Source organism: Mchenga conophoros, linkage group LG15 (assembly GCF_057382185.1).
Source record: "Mchenga conophoros isolate Kocher_MC1m ecotype Shallow Benthic linkage group LG15, M_conophoros_male_GT1.1, whole genome shotgun sequence".
NCBI classification, from domain to species: domain Eukaryota; kingdom Metazoa; phylum Chordata; class Actinopteri; order Cichliformes; family Cichlidae; genus Mchenga; species Mchenga conophoros.
The window spans coordinates 41,678,829-41,696,669 of NC_140540.1; the positions used below are offsets into that span (position 1 = coordinate 41,678,829).

Below are 17,841 nucleotides of genomic sequence, written 5' to 3' on the forward strand. Positions count from 1 at the left end.
TAGGCTCAAATTATGCTCCCAGTCAATTATCGGAGATTTTCCTTGTTCAGTAAATTTCCCCCCGTGTGGCCGCCAGCAAACTGTCAGCCTCATTTCTGGATCCTTGCCTCTCTTGATACTTACCTGTCTGCCCACTCTCCACCCATGCCTGCACCTCTCAAACCGACTAAGACTCTGAACAAAAACCTTATCGTCATCTTTGAGTTTTATATACACAAAAACTCTAAATGTTTCAGAATGTAGACGTTTGTGTGGAACCTGCATCTAACTTTGCCTATCCTGGCTTACATCATCACACAGTCCCCACATCTCACAGTGAAATGGTCTGTTACTGGTTGCAGTCAGTGGTGAACAGACTTGGTCACTTACTACAGAGTCCTCGGACATCGAAGGCTCTTGACTCCTGGCGAGCCCGATGCAGCGAGGCACGTGGAGGTTCCCGTCCATGTCGGAGTACTTCCCTGTTAGTGACGTTTCACAGAGTCTGGAAAGAGCACGAGGAGGTAAGTTGATGTTTTTCTGGATGAGCTGGTAATAATCATGTATTTAAGAAGAGAGAACCATCTCTGCCCGCACCATTACGACAAATGTCACACAATTTGTTGCTGCTTCTCAGGCTATTCTATCTGAAACTCACTCTCAGTGATGTTAAAGAAATGCTGCATATCTGAAACACATTAGAGGTAAATTACAATACTTACTTTCTGCTTTGCCTGTGCAGAGAAACGTCGATGTGCTGCCACTCTGAGTGTAGATAAACTGCTCTAATCACTCACGCTCCAATCAATACGTACGCTTGAATCCTCATCACAAATTCATGTCGGAGCAAAGATGCTGCTGAGGTGTAACATTACATACGTCTCGCCGCTGTTTTTATCGTCACTACATCACCTCAATAATCTATATAAATACACACATTCACACACAGACTGATTTACATGAAACTCCGTATTCTGTTGTTTGTTTCCTGTTTTATTCTCAAACAAGGGATTTTAGCGCTTTTCCTGCAGAACAACACACAATGAAACAGCTGATACGATCATCAGCTGATCACCTGTGTGCAGCAGCAGCACATGCTTCGTGCTTTCCCTCTGCACCACATCCAGAGACGTCCTGAATAACAACTGAAATGGAACCATCGTGACCGTCTCAGCTATTTCTCCAGTGACAAACCCTTCAAACCAAAGACCGTCTGCCGCAGGTGCGTTCTAAGGAGAGCGATTGCTGAGGATGTGCGACTTAAATAAACAAAGAAACTAAATAGAAAAGATTCGATGCTAATGTTGGGATGACACACTGCTGGTTTGTAAAGAACAATGACTGCATGCCTGTCAGGCCGATTTATAACATTTGACGACGGTTCTTATGCAAATAAAATATTTTCTTTTCCAAATACATCAAAAACCCACATTTCAATGCCGTGGACTCCACCTTATGAATCAAACAAACACGCACACAAAGTGTTGTGTTCAACTCCAGCAAATCTTTAGTTAAACACAACACAGTAAGTTAACTGACTGTGTTTCACTGTGAAGTGAACGGGGAACTAGGGCTGGGCCATATTATACCGTTCACGGTAATACCGGTATAATGTTAGGCAACGATAGGAAAATGAAATATCGCGATAGAATGGGAGTAAAACGCGCATGCGCAGTGCCTTTGTTTTCATACGCACATGGCCGATTGTTGAGTGAAACAGATGAACCAGAATTGGTTTGTAAAAATGGTGCAACTTCAGTGATGTGGAACTGGTTTGGTGTTTGTCCGTCAGATACACAACAAAGCACATTTTTTTTGCAGAACATGCAAGCGGCCGTTGTTATTGTCGTATTTGTCGGACTAAGATGCTCTTAAATCTGGGAGTAATCTGGGTCCTAAACTCCGTATACTTCAGGTCAAACAACACTGCAGCATCACTTAGAGTTAAAAACTGTCTAAATTCTTTCATCTTTAATAAAACGATCAGCATTGCTGCTTTACCAGGTGTAACTATGAAGTTTAACTTCCAGGCATCCATGAAAACAAAAGTTATTACATTTAACGGAGTTAGAAGTTAGCAGGAAGCTAGCGGAAGTTAGCTCGCTAGTTTCGCTAGTTACCTAAGCATGATATAGCATGTTCTGACTGAGAGATTTCTGAAAAAAATCAAACGTACAGCTCTGCTATCACTTCCAACATAAATGAAGACAGGAAACTAAACAGCAGTGACGTTTGTAGGGTTACTGAAGTTGGGCTAGCTGGTATATAATGATGTGCTACGTGATCGCTAGCGACACAGCTATGTTAGCATAACATAAACAGTGAAGCTGGAGGATGAACACTAACACTTTTCCACTTATAAAAGTTAACGTGAAGGTTCCTCATGGTTAGAGACAAATGCAATCGCATGGCAGGATGCTGTAAACGGACCAAACTTCAGTCAGGAGAACAACTGAGATAATCCATCCACAATACGAGGTTAGTCATTAATATACTGCAACAACATGGGAATAGAGCAGCTGCAGAGAATTCAACATTAATGAATCAATGGTACAGAAGTGGAGGAAGCAAGAAGAATGAGTTTAATAAAGTTTGATTTATCTGACTGCTTTGTTTTGCTTAATGTGCCTTATAATCCCGTGCACCTTATGGTCCGAAAAATACGTACTGCACACTGCAGTTTAATGTTGCAAAGCACCTCTTTTTAACTTCAGTGGATATTATACATGGTTATGCTCAGGATATGTCAGCCCATTTCTACTGGAAATGCCTTTTGGTTAAACTTTCAGCAAGGAATTTGCATTTGCACTGTTACATTTTTATAAAGCTTTAATGTACATAAAAACCAGCTTCTTGTTTAAGTGAAAATAAATGGAAGGTTGTCTTTTTGCGCTAGTAATGTTGTGGAGTTGTATTTTGTCTCGCATCAATTATATCGTCAGTTATATCGTTATCGCAAATTTTCAAATATATATCGTGATAAATATTTTTGGCCATATCGCCCTGCTCTACGGGGAACTGCGTCAGCAAGCATGAGAGGAAACGCTGGCTCCAGCCTCAGAGTGAACACTGCGATTTGGAAGCTCCTCCATCTGGCACAAACATCACAAAATTGTTTCCTTGCGATGTCCTGTTTGACAGCAGTTCAATTACCAGGAAGTCGGATTTCTCCTCCACCACACTGCTGTTGTAAGAACATCTGTGGGTGGATTTTTGCTTCCAGCAAACGAGATGGAAAAAAGTCAAGGAGAGCCGTGTCACAACAATCTTCACAAAGCTCTCGCAATATAGAGGAAAGTTTATACTGGGAACTTATACTGGGAAGTTTATACTGGGAGCTTTCTTTAAGCATCGGGGGCGAAATGCTGAAAAATACTTTGGGGACAAAACTGGACCCACTGGAGAAGAAAAGAAGTAACAGAGAGTCAAACCTGAGGTAGAAGACTGATTTAGTGGAACGCTCCTGGTAGACAAACATGTTCTTCCTGTTGACCACGCAGAAGGCATTCAACACAGAGCGCAGGGCCTGGATCGCTGCGACAGGAAGACAGAAACATCCACGTTTACAGAACAAATCCACTGATTTAGGAACATCATCTTCGCTGGATTGAAACAGAGAAAGATTCTAATAAGCACATAACTGATGTAAATATGAGAACTGCACATCAAGTACACACTCAGTACAACCACAGTCCCAACTGCAGCCCACTGCAACAACCAGCATCCAACAGGACGTTACAGCAGTCGCTGCTGTGACTCGAGTCACTGCTCAGTCACAAGCACTTATTTCTTCAGCTCTCTGTATCAAAGATTAGTCCAGCCCTCAGTATCATACTGGAATTGAAAAAGTTGGATCATAACCTGAGCGAAAATATGGCAGTGAGCCATGAAAAAGAGTCCACATGTTCCCAGTTAAAGCTAATTAAAACGCATGGATTCATAGCTACGGGTGCACATTTAATAACAGAATTACAAATCCTGTTTTTGCTTTGGAGCCATTTAAATCCTACACAGCGACTCCTCGGAGTAAGAAGAGATTTATCATACACTGAACTGAAATGACTGCACGCGTTTAAAGCCGAGCACCCGGACGTTCCTCTCACCTCTGGCCACTCCCATGTTGGGTCCCATCTTGAGGCGGGGGTGAATGTGGATGATTGTGCGCCAAACCACATCGCAGGCAAAGTGCCCTGGGATAAACTGCATGGTAGCAGCCAGATAATCTCTGGCCTGGTAGCTCTCCTCTGTGCTGTAGTCTGTGGTTAGAGAAATACCAATATTTACAACTTTATTTGCAGAGGACTAACTGCAGAGTGCAACATGACAGAAGACTGCAAATGTCTTATAGGCTCTGAAACCCTTTGTGAGGAATCCCAGCGTTAATATAAAACACTGTAAAACTACCTGCAGCTTGTTCTCACTCACCATCAGCGGTGTTGAGCCTCTGCCTGCAGTGAGGCTCACTCTTCCAGATGTCTTCCTCACTCTCAGCCACCAGCAGCTTGTTACACAGATGGCTGTCGTGCAGGTCCTGAAGCAGCATACGCTACAAAAGCACAGAGTGTGCAAACACCGAGCAGTAGACTGAAAATGCAAGTTTCAATCCTCTTAAATGTCTGAAAATGATCCAGCAATTAACCTCCTAGGACCTGCGTCCACATATGTGGACGTCACATTTTGGGTTATTTAGACTAAAATACTCAATTTTGCTCTACAAGGGCCTGATGTCCACTTACGAGGACATTATGCTGCTACAAACAATGAAAGAGACGCAGCTTGGGGTGCTGAGGTAACTACCTGATTCACAACTCTGCACATTTCTCCGATCTTCCTGACCACCATTTGATGCAGCTGTAAGCATTCAGGCAACTCCTGCTCTTCCTCCTTCTTCTCCAGCTCCTCGGTGCCGACCTCTTTTCCCTCACTGAAGCATCTGTAACGACACAACACACCCAAAGGATGAACAGCCGTGATCAAAGTTATGAAAGTAAGCTCAGACTTGTTTTTAGTGCCTCTAGTGTCAGAAAGGAAAAACGTTTGACTAAAAGAAAAATGAAAAATAAGAAAGAGTCAAAGGAAAACAACATTTGTATTTGATAGACTTTCCCTCATAAAGATAACATCTGGCGACCTCCCATTAATGGCGAGTTTGACACCGTAGTATATATCAGTCGACTGTTTTTCCAAGCGTACATGCATCGACCGAGACCGCCATCACTAACTTCTGATCCAAACTCGACTTTGATATGACAGAAACCGGAAGAGCCACAAGGGTTACAAGAGCTACAGAGCTGATAACTGGGAGCCATCCAGAAATACCATTACACCTGACAACATGACCTACAAACAGACTGTACTGTTAAATAATAAGAACTTCAAATAACTGGAAGTAAATCTTTTAGCACTGTGATGTTTCATGGATCAAATCCTTTCATGGTCACGAAGCACATACTAGAAGTTACAGTAACAACATGCAATAATAAGGTATGTAGTAAGTGTTTCAATTAAGAATAACTGGTTACCAGTCTGGACTTAGTCTGGAAGAAGTCACAGAAAGTCAGAGCAAAGCTATTCACAGAGTTCATGTTTATAAACCATACATGAAAAATATTACATGAGTTTAATATCTCCGCTTCTCAGAGAGGTTTAAAGCAAATCTTTGAGCAGCCAGGTCAAAAACTATTACCACTAAAAACGAAAAATGAGAAGCTTGTGTAGTGAAAATTGTGTTGCAAATGAATAATGCATTTAATATCTGAGTGCACAAATGTGAAAAAAGAGAAGTCCAATCTGACTTATCAACGTCTACCTCTCTGCAAGTCAGGACTGTCCAGCTCCAGGCCTCGAGGGCCGGCGTCCTGCAGGTTTTAGATGTGATCCATCACAGCTGATTTAAACGGCTAAATTACTTCCTCAGCATGTCGTCAGGGCTCTAGACTAACTTTTTGCCATGGGCGTACCGGTACGCCTAACTTTTTAAAGTTAGGTGTACCGGCACAAAAGTTAGGCGCACACAAATTTTATAATAATTTATATAATGTTCTTTTTCAGCATTCAAAGATTGATGCCACCGTGTCAGAGCTGGCTATGAATTTCAGAAGGATCCGGCCTTAACAGAAAAGTTAGCAATAGTTCTTTTCCTATTACAGCTACATCCACTTCTGTCGGGCCTAGGCTGCTCACTAGGGCTGGGTATCATCACTGATTTCTAAAATCCATTCGATTCAGGTTTTCAAAGTCCCGATTCGATTCAACTTAGCCTCAGACAGTCAGAAATATTATAATTCTGATCATTTATCAGCACTGACTTCATCAGAATTGTGAGCATCACAGCAGATGCCTTTGTGTGAAAGTAACTGAGAATAAAACACAGAAAAACATGAAGGAGATTTTCCTGGTCTGGCTTTTTATAGCAGATAACCTTAAAAATATTCTACAATGTTCTGCATATAAAGTTTAAATTTCTTCAGTACTGAACAACAGAAAAAACAGGCTTTCTTGTCCGAGGTCATTTAAGTGAAAAAGAAAAAGACAGCAGCCACAGCCTGTAAACAACGGTAGACTGGTGGGTAATAAGCCAATGAATAATACAGAAAACAGAGATTGGAGACGGGAACTGTTCTTGAAGTACAGAGAGAGAGAGAGAGAGCTAGCTGTGCATGAAGTGTGATTTTAATAGTCGTGGAAGCAAAACAGCAAAATTCATGACGACATTGATCAAATGTGAAGCGCAGTTTGCTGCTTCTTTTGCTGCTGGCTCGGTGGATTTTGGTTGGAGAGACAAAACCTGCAGCTCAGAATCAGCGCAAAAAGACGTGAACACAGCGCGGACCGGACGCATCAGGATCGCTGAGCTCCGACAGCGTGTCCGTCTACGTCGGGTGAGAAAGCCGAGAAAGACAAAGCTGATTCTGATGCGTCGGGTCTGTGTTTACGTCTTTGTGTGGAGTCCGTGTACCTGCTCTCATCTGCTGTTTGGTTGTTGTTGAAATGGTTTTGTGAGCTTTAATCTGAGAATCTGGCGTTTCTGGCAAAACACAGTTATTTAAAAGTCAGGATTTAATGAATAATATCGCTTTATTCAAGCTACTCACCTCCCACTTCCACCTGCACTTTCAACTGGACCACGGCCAATCAGAGAGGTCCCGCCCCTGACTATCTCTGATTGGTTCAGTCCACGATAGGGACAAAATGTGTGTCTGTTGTTGACCACAGGGAAGGTTGCAGATTTTTTTTTTTGCTACCTGAACAGTTGGTCGCACAGGTGCAACCAAATATTTTTTTTTAGTCGCACCACTGAAAAATTTGCTCGCATTTGCACCCAAATTGGTGGCACTCTAGAGCCCTGGTCGTGACGTTCCCCAGAGGCCTGGTAATGAACTCATCATGTGATCCAGGTGTGCTGACCCGGGGTGAGATCTAAAACCTGCAGGACACCGGCCCTCGAGGCCTGGAGTCCGACACCCTGCTTTAAACGGTTCTGATTTTTCATGTCTATAAAAATAAAAACGGGTCCTTAAACAGGGGCTTCTTTGAAAACTTGTTACAGTTGCTTCAATTAAAACCTGTATAGTTGTTTTTAGGTCACTTGTTACTAAATGAATGAAAAATGGGAATCACTAAATGACTGACCTGGAGTGGGAGTACACCGTCACTCTGTCCTGGTGGATCTTAACAATGAGCCAGAAGTCTGGCATAAGCCGGGCCTGGCACTCCTGTTCATCCAGGGTGGAGCTCTCACACTCAGAGTCGCTGCTGCCACCATCATAACCTGTCAACACAGCATTACGTCTGTATTTAACATGTTTCCACCATTCTTCTGAAGACGCATTGACATGAACCGTCTATAACATAAGAATTAAGACTCTGTAAAGCAGACACTTTGAACCTTTCAGGTGTTTCTATGACTCTCCCCCACAGGGAGCCTCTCACTCAGCTTTGTGCAGCACTTACCCTGCATGTCTGAGTCCAGGCTGCCTTGGCTGGAGACGACACTCTGGACTCGACTCGGCCTGAGTTTGCCGCCACCTGAGGAGAGAAAACAAGAAGTGATAGAGGAGCGCGTCTCTGTTCTACGCAGGTTAAACTACAGAGCTGAAACCCGAACGGTGCACCACGCTGAAAGAATCGGTTACTGTTACAATATCTTCACATTTTACTTTTACACGGACTTTATTTTTTTAATACTTGTATTTATTAAGATTTATTATGCATTATATTTATCTTTTTATATGAAGTTTCTTTTTTTACTGACCAACTTCTGGAATGAATAAAGTACAAATGTAAGGTGTGTCATCATCACTGGACATGATGATGACACACGTGCAACAAAACAGTGAAACAAGCAAACCTAAACAGGTATGAATGTGAAACTCACTGTGAGAGGCCGACTGCACGGACTCAGCCAGGCTGACACTCGAGGGTGTCTTTGGGGGTGAGCTGGCCTCTGTGCAGCTCTCTGCCTGCAGCTGGGGGGTACTGGGCTGACCTCTGTCCCCAACCATGCTAACAGAGTCATCTGCTTCAGGCTTCAAGGCTGCAACTGATTCACCAGCGTCCGGAGTCGTGTCACTGAGAGCATCAGCAGCAACACTGACTGGCTTCCTGTCCTCACTCTGCACAGAGTTCAAGTAAAAGTTAGAGTCATTCTGTCTGATAAACTCCTGCAGATAAACTCTACCAACTATACGTCTTAAAATTTAACCTGATTTATTTCTGATCATGGATTTATGCTGATGTCAATAATAACATAAAAACAAACTGAATGCACAGCTGGAAAGATGAAGGCTGATCTGATGTATTTTCCCTCCTCTGCACATCACAGTCACTGATGTATCTAACCTCACTGTCGGCCTGAGCTTCTGCTTCGCTCTCGAGCGTCGTGGTCTCCGCCTGAGCTGCAGCACTGCAGGATATGGTGGCGGCAGCAGGCTGTTGTGGGGGGGATGCAGTGCTCTCAGACAGCCTCTCGGTCTCTCGGATCCTCTGAGGGTGCAGTCTGCTCAGAGACATATAGTAGAAGCCGGCCTGTTCTCCATTTAACACATAGCCAGAGAAAGACATCCTACGAAACTCCTGCAAGATAAACAAACGTTGTACTTTATATTCATACGTCCATCTATACAGAAGTAACAAACCTCTGTGCATGCCTGTGAATCAGCCTGTAGGCACATATGCAAGAACAAAATTAAAGATTCATTAATGAACTCCTATCATGTTCTCATACAAATATGTGCAGACATGTTTTTGTAGAACATTCCTGGAGAAACTTTGTGTCTCAAGTTTAAATCCTGTTTGTTCTTCTTGCCTCTTTGAATTTTTCCAGCGACTGTTCAGGCCCAAAGACAAACTGAAGCGGGACTTCCTCACAGTGACAGTGCGGTCGACCGCTGGAGCGTAAAACGTGCTCCGCCACTTTCTGCAGCGTGGCCGGGCCGATGACCCGAGAGTGACGCAGAGCAGAGACGATCTCATCCTCCAGCAGCCAGCGGATCTGAATCACACCGAGAGAAACCAGGATAAGAGCAGCACTGCTAGTGTGTGTGTGTGTGTGTGCAGGAACAGCAGGAAGCACAGATATCTGTTCAGTGAATCTTTCACAAAGACTATTAGAAATGCTCTTGTGAAGTGTACGAACGCTGCACGCTTCAGTAATGTGGAAAAGCTGCCCACCTGTCACGTGTGGGAGGACTCACCTCGTCCATTGTGGCCAGGATTGCCAACTTGTGGGGAAGTGGGAGTTTGGATAAGGGGTCACCAGAGATGCCGTTGACACCTCCTCCCCTCAGACTGTCCAGCACGGCCATCAGCTCCTCGTCAGAGCGATAGGAGGAGGGCTGCCCTGGTGAACGATTCATGCTGCTCTCTGAGGTGTACCTACACACGGAGACAGCTGACGTGAACATCATGGAGTCCACACTCAGACTGACTCAAAGACGCAGTGGGTGCATGGGTCTCCTGCCAACAGCTTCACTCTGGTGCTGCTGCTAATCATCACTTCCAATCCCGTCAATTTAATCTAAAATAAGCAATAACTACTGAACATGAAGACAAAAATTACAATTGATTATTTTTGTCACCTCGGTTTTTAGGTTTACACGATGATAGAAACAATAATAACTTGGTAGCAGGAAATTAGCAGTCTTTGAATGAAAAATGACTGAAATAAGATATTTTCTGTGGATAAAATAATCAATTAATTCAACTTAAAAAAATGAAATAAATAAAAGGAAACAGCACGTGTTTAATTGTAGTAAAATGAATGGAGTGATATTCCAGATGTGCTGGTGTAGTCATCAGTGAAATACCGACACAGCCACAACTGTTGCTTTGCTTTTCTAAGGCTTGTTGGAGTCCATCTACCAACTGTCAGTTCAGCCTTTTCTATAACTGTCTGTGAGATCCAGACTGATGCTGCAGTGTTTTCTTAGATGTGCATTATGGATGATTATATACAGGCAGATAGAGGTCCAGGGTCCTGAGTGGGGTGTGTCTAAAATGAAGCTCCGCCTCCATCTCACAGAGCTGTTTTTTACTTTCAAAGCTTGTGATTTGCTAAAATGCTCTCATTGAGTTTCATCTGCCTGACATTTATTCATCTCTTCATCTGGCTGCGACTATCACAGGTTGAGAGGCGGTGTACACCTTGGACAGGTCACCAGCAGAGCTAACGAGCACTAGGACTGGGTAACATAAACGCTGACAAACTGTGGTCCAGTTTGTCGTGTTTCTCTTTCAAAGGTGTTCCTGGTTCATCTGTGCTGGAGCCACTTTAATTCAGAGAGCAGTGCAGAAAGATCCTTTGTTCTCTGAAAGGGTCTGTTTTTGGTTCATGTTCAGCTTTCCTTTCATTCTGTTTGCTTTTTGTGGTCAAATCCAGGAAAGTGAGTAACGTCCTGCCCAAAGAGGCATCAATAACTCTTTAAAGGCCATTTGAGAAATTCACTGCAGAATAAGCAACGTCACCAGTTTCTGTCTTTATTTCTGCTCCGTGTCACCGCTTTTAAAAAGTGTGATTTCATTAAAATCCTACCAACGCTCCTACAAAGGATCTTTACTGCAATCGATCAGGATGTAAAATTGAGATTAAAAAAAAATTTGGATTTTGCACACGACCTGTTATGATGGAAGTCCGCCATGGCTTCGATCTCCAGAGGCAGCGTCAGAACAAAAATATCCAGCGTGACCGAGAGTTCGTTCAGATCTACAGACTGCACCGCCTCAGCATTCTCCAGGCAGGAAATGACCTCACCTGCAAACACAACTGTGAAGTAAGCTCGGGAACAAAATTAACAGTGTGAAGAAGAAGCTCTTTGTCCAAAGTGGTGATTTATAGAAGCAAAAGAGTAACACAGCTTCAGATATGCTTCCTTGCACAGAAAGAAGCCACTTAGGTGGAAAGCAGTCAGCTGTACTCACCCAGGCACGTGGGCAGCGTCTGCATGGGCACGGAGCCATGGCAGCTCTTCATGTTGACAGAGCAGGTGATGTGAACAAACAGTGGTGGCATGTCCAGCTGTGGGGCCTCGTTCTCCAGCAGGGACTCTCCCTCCAGGATGCTGAACGAGTCCTGGTCCTGGTTCACAGTGTTGGAGTCAGACAGGGACTGGTCCTCACCCTCTCCCTGGGAGCTGCTGCCTGGGTGCTCCTCATACTCCACCACCAGATCTGTGTCGCTCTCCGTCATTATGCAGGAAGACGGCACATTTTCTGCAAGTGTAGCAAGACAACTTTAAAGTAGTCCTAAGAATCATAAACTCTGCAAACTCTTTTTGTTGTTTCACGTCTTTGGTTAAATAAGGTTTTAGGAAAGACTTTATTTTACTTTCAGGCTTTTTATTGACCCGCAGGGACCACGTGGATCCTGCCTGTTATGCATTGTTGTGCATATGTGGGCTACATGCCGACTACGGGAAAAGCGACCCCTGTCTTGACGTTGTTCTCTCGATAACGCAGGACTGCATTGGGTGTTCCAGGAAATAAAGGACTCCACATGAACGTCTGGAATCCCTGAAGGTTACTCACTGAGTTATAACTTATGTGTTTGTGTCAGTGTCTAACAGTAAAGGCATATAACTGTATATGAATACACAGACGAGTATCAGACACCTGTACAGAGATCATTTACTGCTACAATATAACCTGCATTATTAACATTGTATTAGTAATATATCCCACAGCACTGATGTTGCATTAGAGATGCTTATTAAAGTTATTGCCACCATGTTAACCTTTTTATTACAGGTGCAGCTATAATTATTTTATACACATTGCATGTTTGTGCTCATTCAGAGTTGATGCTCAGTCTCTTAAAGAAGGTTTTAAGCTTTGTGAAGCGCTATGTCCTCACAATCTATAGTGTAGGTGACTTGGAGCACAGAAGGATAAACAGCGCACACGCTTACAAACACATAATCCTGCCAGGCCAAAAGCCCGAAATTCATTTAGCTTCTAACTGCATTTCAGTTTGCTTGGTAACAGATGACAGAAGACAAGTCAAGAAAAGGACAAGCCCTCAGGGACCGTCTAGGCTGGAAATTTACTGCCATGTATGGAAGCTGTTATAGAAAGAGGAACTTCTGTGTCTGTTTTTAGCCATCTAAGATGTACCATTTACTGCAATCGATGTATTTGATCTGCAATCGACGTGAGAAGGGGCGTTAACCCTGATGTTATAAAAGCATTTTCAAGTGTGTTCTTAGCAGGAGACGTGTGCTGATGTGATGCTGCAGACTTCTTCTCCTGTGTGCGTTGGACCTCTGCTGTTTGTTTCATTGCTCCACATTTATTGAAGTCGGGACACCTCAAAAGGAGGCGATGTGTCTCGCGTTTCTAAAGCATGAAACAGAAGTCGCTGAAATAACGACGGCTGATTAAAAACTAACTGATGAAGCACTAACTGGATATTAAATGTGAAATGAGCCGTACTAAAATGATCAGTTTAACTGGGCTCGGCCTCAGAGTCTTCCTCATCTTCACCCTGCTTTGAGTTCTTCTACACCTTTCTCCCAGACGCTGAAGTCACCATAACGATTGCTTTCCATTATAAAAAGCCACTTGTGTAACGCTCACGAGCAGGCAGGTGCTGTTATTGACTGGAGAGAAATATCTGAAATTTAGTGCTCAGAGCACAGGATGGACGACTGCTGAAAATTCACTCGTTTTATTTTCCCTTTCTATCAGTCTCACATTTTATCTTTTGTAGCCTCCTCCAACAACAACAGCCCTTTTGTTGAGTCACGTTTTCACAGTAATTTCGATGATTCCACTATCAGCCTTTTGGCTACAGGTTATCAACAGCTACAGGAGGAAGAAAAGAAACAACAAACACAAAAAAGCTACGATACTCCTGCACAGAAGCTTCAGGGAAGCTTAGCAGTATAACAACTTGTGCTTAATGAAGGACGAAACATGAAAGGTCCTCCACCTTTAACATTTGTTACTGCTGAACACTGAACAACTGAATGTGTGACCACAGTGCTGACGGGAGACTAACAACAAACCCAAACTAAAGGCAAACGTTTCAGAACGGCCTTTACCGTCTTCAGTGGCGGGCTCAGCTTCTGACAGCAGCTCTTCACTCGCCCGTCTTTTCATCTCGCCGTCCTCCGACTCCTGTGAAGGAAAATCAGAGCAGCAAGGTTCATGCTCAGATATAGAGATACAGACTCACCTCTCTTCGGTTTGCTTCTCTGAAATAAACAGTTTTTAGTTTCCCCCCAACATCTGATTTGTCCAAATCCTTGATGACATCCATCCCTCTTTATAACATCTAACCTGCTATGTGACGCATGATATTGTAGCAAATTTACAGCAAACTCACCTCTTTCTTGGATGAAGGTGGAGAGTAGTAGAAGTAGTGTGGGTTGGAGGGAACACTTTTGAAATACTGAGAAAGGATCTCCATGAATTTATCCTGACAACAGTTTAAAATTGAAATGATAATTATTTAAAGCCGTTAGCTTTCTGGTCCAAGAATCAGCTTTAAGGAACTGAAGAGTACGGGATCCCCCTTCAGACACTACCTGTATTATTTTGTGCAGATCTGGATACACGTCACACGCGGGTTGTGTCTGCAGCAGCGTCAGAGGGAATTCTGCTATCGCTCCTTTCTTGGGCTCTTCCTTGATCGGTGGAGATGTAGGAGCAGAGGAATCAGGAACTCCTCTGGATTCAGCCTCACTGGTGTCCTCCACTTCAGTACTGCAGCCAGAAATACCACACAATTAATAACTGTGTCAGTTAACATGAATCTTATTGCAGACTGACCTTAAAACAGTCGTTATAAAAGTGCTTTGGAAGGGAAAAGCCAACACACTGACAGCAAACTTATGAACTGGAACGTGTTAACAGATGTGATTCATCAAAGGACAATTAGCAACATGGTGTGGTGGTTTGTTGCTTTATTTGAATGATGACTGGTGAAAGGGAAACATGCATTTATCACGTCTCAAACAGCTCTGGCATCCTGGAGGTCTCAGAGCGCCACATTATTCCAACAGAGCAGCCCACTGTGGGAGCACAGGCCCACCGGTGGCAGACTGCATTTAGGAAACAGACACCATCTATACTTCTTACATTACAAACATTTTCATGAAGCTAAATGACACTAAAACTCTGCTTAGTTGTATCATAGTTTTGTGCTGTGTTCGTTCTTTCGGCTCCTGTCAGAGATCTCATCCTGGTAAACTGGAGCTCTTCTTCCGCACGCTCGCTTGCTTGCAGGGGCTGGTCTGGAGGTCTAATGTTATAGTTTTTACTGCAGTTTACTAAGTCTTTCCCTGACCATGTAAAGCACAGTGAGAAGACGAGTGCTTAGAAGTGTGACTACAAGAAACAAAGATTTGTTTATAATAGAACTAAACCCTCTTTTTACAGAAAAGTGGAGAATAAATAAAGTTCATTAATATAACAAACGAATCAAAGTATGTTTGAGTCACACCAACATCAGCACATGTGAAGAAAACCCTGACGTAGGCCTCTGTGGATGTGAATTCACCAGCTCAGACAGCACCACCTGCTGGACAGTTTAAATCATTACCAAATGACTAAACTGTATGCTGATGGTTTGCATGCCACTAGCCCCAGATAAACAGATCCACAGACAGATGGGCAGAAACGTGGCTTACCCCCTATGCTGAGATGTTTTATGTAAAGCAAAATATAAGAAGGTGATAAGCTGTAACTTAACTTTGTTAAATAGAAGCAACTCGTTTCTCAAAGACTGGCATGTGTCTGATTCTGATGATTGGCTTCACCTGCATGAAGAGGCCACTTTATCATTGAGTTGCTCCCCCTCAGCTTCACCAAGGATAAACGTGGCAGGGCTCCTTGAAGCTTTCAGAGGCCCTCCTCCCCATCCTGGAGTCTTGCCGTGTTCCCTGAAGACCCTGATGTGTCCACATAGCGTCTGCAGGAAGGAGGTGATGTCGATCTCCTGCAGCGATTCTTCACAGTAGTCCATCGCCATCAGGACGTCCTGGGAGCTGATGTTGTAGGACTGCTGCAGGCTGCGGTATACACCTGACAAGAACATGGACGCGTGACCAAACGACGCTCGGACGAGTTTCAGTCACTGTATTTTAACACCTGTGAAATCATGGACGACTGCGACATGTTGCACTGCTGTGATGGACTTAACCTTAGATCCTCAGTTGTGTGTGTGTTTTGGTGGAGTAAGGATTTTTCTTTTTGACTACTCAGTTAAGCTTGAAGCATTCGTGTTGGTGGACACAGATCACCTTTGACGTAGCTCTGGTGGTAATGCTCCTGCAGCATGCTGCAGTAGTTGGCCAGCTCCTTGTGTTTGTGAGGCTGAGACAGGAGGTCGGTCCAAGGAGACTGACTGCTGCGATCCTGAGATAGAGACCTGCTGGGGAACAACAGCACAGAAAAGACACTGAGAAGAGGAACCCGGGTCTGACAGGATGATGAAGGATCAGTTGAACCCACAAGGATAGATTACGTTAGTACATAAAACCTCAATTTCACACATGTAGAAAACAGTGCTGGTTAAAATACAGACAGTTCCACTGCACCTAGTTTTGCATAAGCACTTACATGAACCCATATCTGCACCACAGTACAAGCCCAGTCACAAGGCCGAGAGACCAGTCGATGAAACCCTCACAAGCCAAAATCCTTCTGACCGACTGCTAAATGACCGACATGCATTTCCCAAAGCAAATAAATTTGAATGTTTCCATGTTAACCAGTGGTTGTTGACTGGTCTCTATGCTTATGTGACTGGGACTGGGGATTAAGCATCATCGAAGGAGCCAATAAGCCTGTGAGGGACAGCTGAACCTCCACAGCAAGCATCTGAAGCGCTGAATTAGGGGAGGAGCAAACATGATTTATCAGGTCAAAGTCAGGGAGAGACGAGTCATTTAACAATATTTCTATTTTTAACCTAAGTGTAGAAATTATTTGTGTGTGTTTATAGGTTTGTAGTTTAAACTTAAAATAAGACACAAAAATCTAAAACAACAGTCTTAATTCAGTATTGACACCCAGAGTTAACTGTTAGTTAAGCACAGGAAGTCTTTTATTAATAATTAATATTAATTAATAATTTCCCCCAGGGATCAATAAAGTATTCTGATTCTGATTCTGATTCTGATTGTTTCCCAGTTAACCCATTCTAAGTATTAGGATAGACTCCAGTATGCTTCTGTTTATAAACATCAGCATAACTTTACATGTTTACAAATATGTCATGGCCCCATGCTGTCAGTTTAAGCATCCAGTCTCTGCATTCCCGCTACATCAGTGGTTCGCAAACTGTGGTACGCGTACCACTGGTGGTACTTTGGCTCCATCTAGTGGTACGTGGGAAGTCTCCAGATTAAATGATATCTGGCACGTTCTGGTTCAAACGTACAGCTCTGCTGTCACTTCCAACATGAATGAAGACAGAAAACTAAACAGCAGTGACGTTTGTAGGGTTACTGAAGTTGGGCTAGCTGCTATATAATGATGTGCTACGTGATTGCTAGCAACACAGCTATGTTAGCATAAACAGTGAAGCTGAAGGATGAAGCTAACTTTCTTCCACTCGATAAAAGTTAACGTGAGGGTTCCTGATGGTTAGAGACAAATGTAATGGCATGGCAGGATGCTGTAAACGGACCAAACTTCAGCAGGAGAACAACTGAGATAATCCATCCACAATACGAGGTTAGTCATTAACATACTGCTGCTGGGCTGCAGTTACATCGTAAGGGTTTAAACACTGAGCTGTAAAATGAACAGTGATGATTAAAACCGAGAGAGGCCGACAGTGATCACTGACTGTTTTTATGGGCTTGTTGAGATTAGAACAAGGTACAAAGTATTAAAACATGTTAAAAACACAGCAGCCTTAATAAACACGGAGCAGTTTGTTCAGACGTCATCACTTAACGATTGGCTATCCCACCTGCTGTTTTAATGCAGCACAGTTGTTATTATTATGACGTGTCACATCCTGTTCATGACAGTTAAAATAAATAACATTCATATAAGAAATAAAACTGTCTCGTGTAAACTGCATGTTGTGTTAAATAGGCTGATCTGCACTGTTCAGAGTGCAGTGTCTGTGTGACACTCTTATATAGAATAACAGGTATCAATAATCATCCCTGACAAATATCCTGCCGACCCAACAGAGTTTGGCTTCAAATATCACTACAATCCACATTCAGTGTTTCTGAGGTGTACCAGTAAATACTGCCAACTATTTTAAACTATTGCTGTCAGCTTCAAGCATGCAGTGAGTGCTGTTTCACACAGAAAACTGAATTATTGCATTACTCAGTCGCACCAGCACAAATAATGTAAACAGAAAGTTTGATCTGTCCACATCATCTCTTTGAATTAAAA

The 17,841-nt window shown here is 43.2% G+C and overlaps 1 protein-coding gene across 14 annotated transcripts in view; it reads right to left on the reverse strand.

Moving 5' to 3' along the window:
• The window catches only part of szt2 (SZT2 subunit of KICSTOR complex), a 108,290-nt gene that overhangs the window by 71,575 nt on the left and 18,874 nt on the right, over positions 1–17,841 (reverse strand). For 9 of the 14 annotated variants that reach the window (XM_085246160.1, XM_085246157.1, XM_085246159.1 and 6 more), the window contains 18 exons: positions 15,720–15,850; positions 15,237–15,501; positions 14,004–14,181; positions 13,802–13,894; positions 13,518–13,593; positions 11,398–11,688; positions 11,095–11,230; positions 9,675–9,855; positions 9,287–9,472; positions 8,821–9,054; positions 8,357–8,594; positions 7,933–8,007; positions 7,612–7,750; positions 4,777–4,912; positions 4,405–4,525; positions 4,083–4,235; positions 3,411–3,513; positions 370–484 (listed from right to left, as the gene is read on the reverse strand). In XM_085246160.1, the coding sequence (XP_085102286.1) occupies positions 370–484; positions 3,411–3,513; positions 4,083–4,235; positions 4,405–4,525; positions 4,777–4,912; positions 7,612–7,750; positions 7,933–8,007; positions 8,357–8,594; positions 8,821–9,054; positions 9,287–9,472; positions 9,675–9,855; positions 11,095–11,230; positions 11,398–11,688; positions 13,518–13,593; positions 13,802–13,894; positions 14,004–14,181; positions 15,237–15,501; positions 15,720–15,850 (2,851 nt within the window). The remainder of the gene's footprint in view (positions 1–369; positions 485–3,410; positions 3,514–4,082; positions 4,236–4,404; positions 4,526–4,776; positions 4,913–7,611; positions 7,751–7,932; positions 8,008–8,356; positions 8,595–8,820; positions 9,055–9,286; positions 9,473–9,674; positions 9,856–11,094; positions 11,231–11,397; positions 11,689–13,517; positions 13,594–13,801; positions 13,895–14,003; positions 14,182–15,236; positions 15,502–15,719; positions 15,851–17,841) is intronic. The other 5 variants (XM_085246166.1, XM_085246162.1, XM_085246169.1 and 2 more) reach the window with 1 other exon arrangement.